Source organism: Coenobita brevimanus, chromosome 89 (assembly GCF_032717465.1).
Source record: "Coenobita brevimanus isolate Jiangsu-jjx chromosome 89, ASM3271746v2, whole genome shotgun sequence".
NCBI classification, from domain to species: domain Eukaryota; kingdom Metazoa; phylum Arthropoda; class Malacostraca; order Decapoda; family Coenobitidae; genus Coenobita; species Coenobita brevimanus.
Genome location: NC_137042.1, coordinates 15,867,783 through 15,876,122, shown reverse-complemented (window position 1 = coordinate 15,876,122; position 8,340 = coordinate 15,867,783). Strand labels below are relative to the sequence as shown.

The 8,340-nt window shown below is 38.5% G+C and overlaps 1 protein-coding gene across 3 annotated transcripts in view; it reads right to left on the bottom strand.

Moving 5' to 3' along the window:
• Positions 1-842: 842 nt before the first annotated feature.
• LOC145411467 (lipoma-preferred partner homolog) overlaps positions 843-8,340 on the bottom strand; it is a 164,626-nt gene continuing 157,128 nt past the window's right edge. For all 3 annotated transcript variants that reach the window (XM_080281514.1, XM_080281513.1, XM_080281515.1), the window contains one exon: positions 843-4,764. In XM_080281514.1, the coding sequence (XP_080137640.1) occupies positions 4,633-4,764 (132 nt within the window). In that variant the 3' untranslated portion in view covers positions 843-4,632. The remainder of the gene's footprint in view (positions 4,765-8,340) is intronic.

Genomic DNA, 8,340 nt, shown 5'->3' with positions numbered 1-8,340 from the left:
TTTTAAAAGGTAACATTAAGTACAAAAATTTGACCAGATTTTGAATAATTAGGTGAGTATGAACCTCTATGGTGATAAAATCTATAACATTTACTAATTAAAAAGTGCCAATTCGGTGTTGATTCGGTAAATGACCGCCGATTCGGTATTTCGTCACACTCCCCTGAAGTACTGCAGTTGAGTCATTGAAACTTTTTTTTTTTTCTTCAGAAAACTAATAATGAAGAGGTCAGATATTAAATATGAGCATAATACCATCATAAACTCATACAACTGATACTGTACGGCATACATTTAACACTTCCCACCTCATGAGGTACGAGCACCGCTCGGGAATGGTGTAGCTGTAAGCTACTTCTGGTCGATTTCACCACAGTTTACTAACCTAACAAGTACCACCCATTTACACCATGAAAAATATTCCTTCACAACATACCTAAAGGGGGTAGTTTGGATCTACGGTGGCCATGTAGGTACAACTATCATCTCTGTTACTGGTATTGTGTGATGGATTAAAGCGTCGTCTGCAGTGTGAATGCTGATATCATCGCCAACATGGCGGCTCGTTCCCTCCAGCCGCAAAAAATTAAAGTTATCACGTCTTGTTCATTGCAAATTATAAATTAAATTAAAAGATACATATACCGTAAGTTTTTAAGTACATGGCAGAGTGCACCGACCATGTTTACCCAGAACCGACAACTCGTCTATTGGAGGGTGTTGGAGGTGCGAAACAGCTCGGGACGTGACGGGTTAAGAGCATAGTATATTTTAGTGCTATGGAGACTAAGATGCACAATGCAGTACCACAAGCAGGATTAACATCAAACTTCAACCCTGTAAATGATATTTATTTAAAGTCTTATCCGAGTACACATTTACATTATACAGCAAGCCTAAATGAAGGCTTGTGATTGCCAAATATTTTCATTAAAGCATCTATTCCCTTTATTTTTTTTTAGTTTCAGCATACATTTTAAATACATACTATACTGCACAAAAAGTTCAATGATGTCATGCCAGTAAAACACTATACTCACAATGAATTCGAAACGGAAATTCTAAAGAATTAAAATTTGCCTTTGACTTTCCAAAATGTAAGGAGAATATTCTAAGTGAATTTAATAAAATATAAAACTGCAGCAGTTAATAATACAGGTACACTACCAATTTTCCAGCACCCTTAGTTCCAGAGCCTTGCCAGATTAACCATTTTACTGGAATAACTGGTCACATATCATTCTGCTTCATTTATAAAGGCTCCAGCATGCTTGCTTGCTTCATCCTTGGTCACCAAATGGTGGCTCTCCATGCTGCTTAGTATCTGGCAGCCACCCTATTCAGTCCCTTAACCATGACCTCATCCCAGTTTTTTTTACTGACATATGTCATACAATTATTCAAAAGGAACCAATGGAGGTAGTGTATAAATAATTCAAAAATACAAACACTCTGATTTATACACCTTCCATGTTTCAAATTATGTAGATATCACTATCATACTACCCGACAATTCCACTCCATCACTCTGACATAAGTTAACCATTCCATCATCGCTCAATCATGCCAAGAACTCTTATCATCCATTTGCCTCTTCAGTTTACTGTCTGCATAGAATTTCAGTATTATTTCACTTTGCTTCCTTATACCATTAAGGGCTGATGAACCGGTACAATACAAGTCACATAACTTCCATGTGGAAACACACGGTCCAGTTTTGTCCAGTTTTTACAGGGATCACCACCAAGACATGCAGTGTATGCAATCCAAGTAAGAAGGCATTACACTCGGTGCCATCTGTGGCTGCCCAATAAACTAGTCTGGACAGTGCAGGAATCTGAAGTGCTTTCTTGTAATTTTACCTGGACAAAGAGGTCCTGGACGGTCAGATGCCAGAAAATCATGATGTAACTGTAATACTAAAGAGAACTTTGTAGTATTGTACTGAGATTAGAGAAGGTGCAAGTCTGACTCTGGTCATACCAGTAATGTTGACTATTTTGTTTGGTGACCAGTTTGTAGACTAGATTCCATAAGCTCCAGCCTCAAACTCTTCAGTAACTCATTTTCAGTTCAAAATGCAGAGGAAATACAGTATTGTGATTACCGCTAATGTTCAAAATGCCATGAAAATACAGTACAAACACTCAGATCCAAAAGGGTTTTGGAATGTAAAATAAATATAAATACTGTATAAGAAAATCATGTAATAAATTGCCTACAGTACCAAGAAGAGTAAATATAGTACCTTGTTTAAGAATTAAACTAATGACAGGAATTCTTGTGAGCCCTCCCCCAAAGGAAAAAAAAGTTAAATGAAAAGCTGATTGTGTAAGGACAGATGATATAGATGATGAAAAAAATACTCTGGAAACGAGGTTTCTGGAAACTGGGATTTGAGAGTTTGTACTGTGCAGTGATTACTGCTATGGCAGGAGTAGCAACAATTACAGAACTATATGAAATTAGGAAATGTGTATTGCATAATCTGTACAGAAAGTAAATGGAAACAACAACCAAATATTATTATGAAGTAAATTTACAGGAATTTTATGAAATATAGTGAAGACATTAAATATGCTAACCTACAGAATATGAGTAGGCAATTTCAAATAAGCTATGAACATGATATGGATTACAAAATGTTCTTAAATCAGTTTTACAACAAAATATTAAACAGTAATTCCTCATTTATCACTAATTATGTGTTGTTAAAACTACCATTGAGGGTTGTGTTCCAGTTAAAAAAGATTATACTTCTGCATAATAATAAATCATTCAATGGTACAAATAATTATCAAAATGGATTATAAGTAGTGACTGGGTGTTATCATTGTGTACTAAATGGTGAAGTTCATAAGCAGGTTAAAGAAACAGCGATATATCGAGATCTGAACTAGTGTGAAATGCATCAACTCAGGCCTGTCACTGCAGAATGAATAACTATGTGGTATGCAAAAAGTGTTCCTTTGTTGATTAGCAGCTTTAAAGTGAAAAACATGCTAAATGAAAGTGTGTTAAATGAGGATTTACTGTAAATACATAACATGGTAACTAAACTAGGAGTGCTGTCACTATGTAACAACTATAAGATGAGCATTAATCCAAAAGTATATATAAAGAATGAGAGACAACTAGTTAACAATATAAGTTGATAAAACTTACCTTCACTTCTGGCAACTGAGAGTACAATATAGTATAAAATGAAACAGACCAATTCTTATGATCCCATGCTTATGAAGTAAACCTACATTGCATTTTTCATAAAATAATATAATATTTAACAATGGTACAATAGTCATGTAATAAAGATTTATTTACATTTAAAAAAATCAGGATATAAACTAAAAACTACAGTACTGTACTGTCACCATTTAACTGAATATAATGGTATGGCAATTACTGCCACTGCAGTGCTGTAGTTTATATGAATATCATTATAAATCAGTTATGACAGTATCTGTCATTAGATGAAAAACTGATGTTTTAGTAATAACTGAAGATACTCAAGAAGGAATGATTGTGTATACAATTACCAACAACATCCACAATGTTCTTGCAGCATCTTGGTAGGGTACATTTCTGGAAATGTAATCCACACAGTTCTCAGGTTTATAAATAAAATTGTACAAATGTTCAATGTCCAACATTCAATGCAAATTCCATGAATGAGATACTGTATTCTTATATACTATCTGCAGAACACTTATGATTTACATATTAATATAGCTTTCTGAATATAACAATATTTGCATTTGGCAGATAAGGCTGTTGCAACCTCACTATACTCTAACCACACGCTGGGGAACATGAATGCTTTACAACTGATACCTAATTACAGGATGTCACATACACCACAAGCATTTGAGAAGCCGAGCAACACTGCACATGTACATCTACACAAGCCATCAATTATGGCACAAATATCAAAGGTAAAGCATTCTAATTCATTAAATACTTTGTCACCACATTTGACAATAAGAATGATTTTAGATGTCTCAGGCTAAGTAAAATCTGATTTTTCCTAACTACTTAACATACACAGGTTCCTGTAATCACAATCAGAACAGAAACTAGCAACTGACGGTACAAAAGTACTCCACTGCTTCCACTGCTGTAATATGTGAACTGCAATTAAGACGGGAAAAAAAAAAAAAAAAAAAAAAAAAAGTGGGGGGGAGGTATTTGGCTATTAACTGCAGGGACAAGTGGAGAGTGATATGGTGCCAGTATAAAAAGGACTAGGAAGAGTTGGTGCAAGACTGTATGTGAAAATGAATAGAGTGCAAGATAAATAACAGACCCAATTTTTAGATAGATGGAAAAAAAGAAAAAAAAAAGAAAAAAAATACAATGACATTAAAGCCACTGAGAAGACTGGGACGGTCGGGGCAGTGAGCAGTCAGAAAAGGATGGGGTGACTGGGGATTGGGATTGTTGAGCTTAAGGTGGGGCAAGAATCAAGAAGACAATATTTTTGTGACTATGACGATATGAATTGGAAGCTGGTCTGATATGCGGAAAAATAAAGATGTTTAGATTACGTTTAGAATTACGTGATGGAAAGCGGTGTCAGATGGTCAAAACTGAGGGTGAGGTGTCTGTTGTGGGTTTTACAAGGTTAAGATGGATTTAAAGGTCAGTGGTGACTTTGGAAGTGATGGCCTGAACTCTGCGTGCATTGCAGCTCTTGCACAATACATGGCCATCCAGAGGGTAGCATCCACGCCCTTCTGCTTCTGAAGACAGCACCAGCCCACAGTCCTGCAAGTGATCATAAGTTGGCACTAATAAGCACACAAAATCAAATACATCACGATGATGCTAACCATAATTCCTTTTGTTAATGGGGTGGAAAAGACCCAGAAAAACAAAGCACCAGCCTACCTGATCCATACATTTACCATCCAAATCTTCAAACTTTTGCCTCTACCTCAAAGACAAGAAGCATCCTACATGTATTTTACATATAATTTTTTCTCTTTCAATGTGGCAGTATCAAATCAACAACTGATAAACCAGGTGACTGCATTGCTGATACATCATTTAACCTGGGAAAGAGATCATTATCATCATCATTATCAGCAAGGGTGATGGTTGCCCTTCTTAGTTGTCTTTACTGTTTCATTAGCTTCTAAATTTTATGTGAGCTTAGATGTTTTATTCTTCTGTCTTTAACATATAATCACTGTGGCTAAATTAGCCAAATGCAATGAAATGTGCATATCTATTCTGCATGTGTGGAGCTTGAGGAGGGGTATTGCAGGTTTATGCATAATCATCAGCATTATGGCTCCCACTGGTTTTGAAATAAATGCCTGTCTGGTGCAGAAGCCCTTCAGGAGAAAAAGGGTCTTGCAGCTCTGGAAAGGAGTACGGGAAGAATTTCGAAAAGACTGGCATATCTAAGAGGTTAAAAATGATCAAAACTGTAGCCCCTTCTCATGAATCCATTGCTCTATCTCATTTTCTGGTGACTTTGAAAAACTTCATCATCATCATCATCTAATCCTGTGTTGCCCCATGAAGTGAACAGAAGCCCATGGCTAGACAAGTTGGTCCTGACATTCAAGATGAGAGTGACCAGCCTGACACTTCCCTGAGTGGCATTAGGTGAGCAATAAACCACAACCACCCCTTGGATATAAACCTACACAGGTTCAATCCAGTTGGAGTGCCTTAATTACCCACTAAGCCACCAGATGCCATAACTTGGTTATATGGTTACCACCTGGTTTCCTGGTGTACAGTAAATCATTTGGCATATCACTCAGTGTAGAGTCAACCATGGACAGGAGGAGGAGTAAAGAATGAAGGAAAGAAAGACCGAAGAGGAAGGAAGGAAGAGAGGAAAGGGCAGTCACCTGAGAGCAGCACTACATCAAGTAAGTGGATGACTTGAACCTTCATAAAATAATGAAATCACTGTCTGTCAGGAAATAAAACATTATAAAAACTGGTATGTCAGTGATTGAAAGTAGCAACAGCATAACGAAAAATGGCTTAATTTCAAGTCCTGTCAACAACTGCAATAACCTAGGGGGAGGAAAAAATGTTAAGAACAATCATAATTAACATTCTGGCCCTGAAGGGCATTTCATACTTTAGCTTAGAATGGACAATTTGAAAGTTACTGCAGCCAATGGGTTCACACCTCACTAACATATCCTGTATTAAAAACAGTGATCCCTTGGTTACTGGGCATAACAGGTATTGAAAATGGTGCGTGATAACAGAATTGCATAATAATGAAAGCAGAGAACCTATGGGATTTATCCTAATTGCTACTAGGCATCCCAAGTGCAAGCCAAAATATTCCCTTAATGACAATTTAGGTAGAGTGAAAGAAGAGTTCTGGACAAATGTGGATGTGTGCATGGAAAAGTTTGGAAGGAATGAGAGAGTGTTTTTGATCGGTGATATGAATGGTAAAGTAGGGAATGTGAAGGTGCATGGAATAGTTGGTGAGTGGGGTGTACCAGCTGAGATAGATGAGAATGGCAGTGCGTTAGTGGACATTTGTGCTGGGAGGGGGTTGGTGATAGCTAATACCTTCTTCAGGCATAAAATGATCCACAGGAATACATGGCGAGTGATGAGAAGGGTGGGTGGTGAACTGCATGAAAGGAAGGCAATGACTGATTACGTGTGTGTGGATGAAAGGATGCAGAGATGTGTAATGGATGCAAGAGCTTATTGAGGTTGGGGGAGTGGATTTTCTGACCACTACTTGGTGGTGGCCAGAATTAGGATCCAAGTAAGATGGAGAAATAGAAGAAGGGAAAGATGAGAGGAAGTAGTAGTTGTAAGGAGAGTGGAAAGGTTACAAGAGGATGAGAAGAAGGCAGAGTATAAGACAGAAGTGGAGGAACAATTGGCCAAATAGGAATTGGAACAGATGGGGGACGTGGAAGGTGTGTGTAGGATATTTACAAAAGAAATATGTGCAGCATGTGATGTGGTGTGTGGGAGGAAGAGACGACGGAGGGGGGTGCAAGGAACAGCGTGGTGGACTGAAGAGGTGAGACAGGCTGTGGCATAAAAGAAGAAAGCATACAATGAATGGATGAGAAATAGGGGTGTGGAAGAAGTTGAGAGGCGGAAGAGAGAGTTATATGTAGAAAGAAAGAGAGAGGTGAAAAGATTAGTATGAGAGAGTAAGAAGAGAGTGGATGAGGAATTTGGAAGGAATTTGAGTGTAAAGTGGAGGGACTGTAAGAAAATGTTCTGGAAAGAGGTTAAGAGAGGGTGGAAGTGAGGTTAGCAGGGGAGTGAAAGATAAAAATGGTAGATTGTATGCTTTCTTCTTTTGTGCCACAGCCTGTCTCACCTCTTCAGTCCACCACGCTGTTCCTTGCACCCCCCTCCGTCTTCTCTTCCTCCTACACACCACATCACATGCTGCACATATTTCTTCTGTATGCGGCTTTCATGGATTTGGAGAAAGCATATGACAGGGTGGATAGACAAGGATTGTGGAAAGTGTTAAAAATATATGGAGTAGATGGGAAGTTGTGCAATGCTGTGAAGAGTATGTACGATGGTGCAAAGGCTGGAGTGCGTGTGGATGGTGAACTAAGTGAATTTTTCTCTTCGAAAGTTGGGTTGAAACAGGGATGTGTCATGTCTCCATGGTTGTTCAATCTGTATATGGATGGGGTAATATAAGAGGTACAAGGTAGGGTAGTGGATGTTGGAGTGGCCCTGGTGAGAAAGGATAGTGTTTGGAAACTCCCTGTACTGTTGTTTGCAGATGATACTGTGTTCTTGAGTGAAGACGAAGGGGAGCTGCAAGGCTTGGTGGATGAGTTTGGGAGTGTGTGTAAGAAACGGAATCTAAAGGTGAATGTAGGGAAGAGTAAAGTGATGGTCTCTGAGAGAGGTGAAGTCAGTAAATGTACAGCTTGGTTGGATGGTGAGGAATTGGAAAATGTGAGTACGTTTAAGTACGTGGGTAGTGTGATGAGTAAGGATGGAGGTTTGGAGGGTGAATTGCTTGAAAGGGTACAGCAGGAAAGAAAGGTTGCTGGTTCTTTGAAAGCAGTGATAAGAAACAGGGAAGTGAGCATGGAAGTGAAAAAGTTACTACATGACAATATTGTGATACCAACTCTAACGTATGGAAGTGAAGCTTGGACGTTGTTGGAAGGACACAAGTCAAGAGTGAGAGCAGTGGAAATGAGTTATTTAAGAGGAGCCTGTGGAGTCACATGGAGAGACAGGCTGACGAATGAGGATATAAAGAAGCGTTGTGGTGTGGATGTGGATGTGATAGGAAGCGTTATGAGGAACACACTGAGGTGGTTTGGCCATGTGGAGAGGATGGAGGGTGAAAGACTG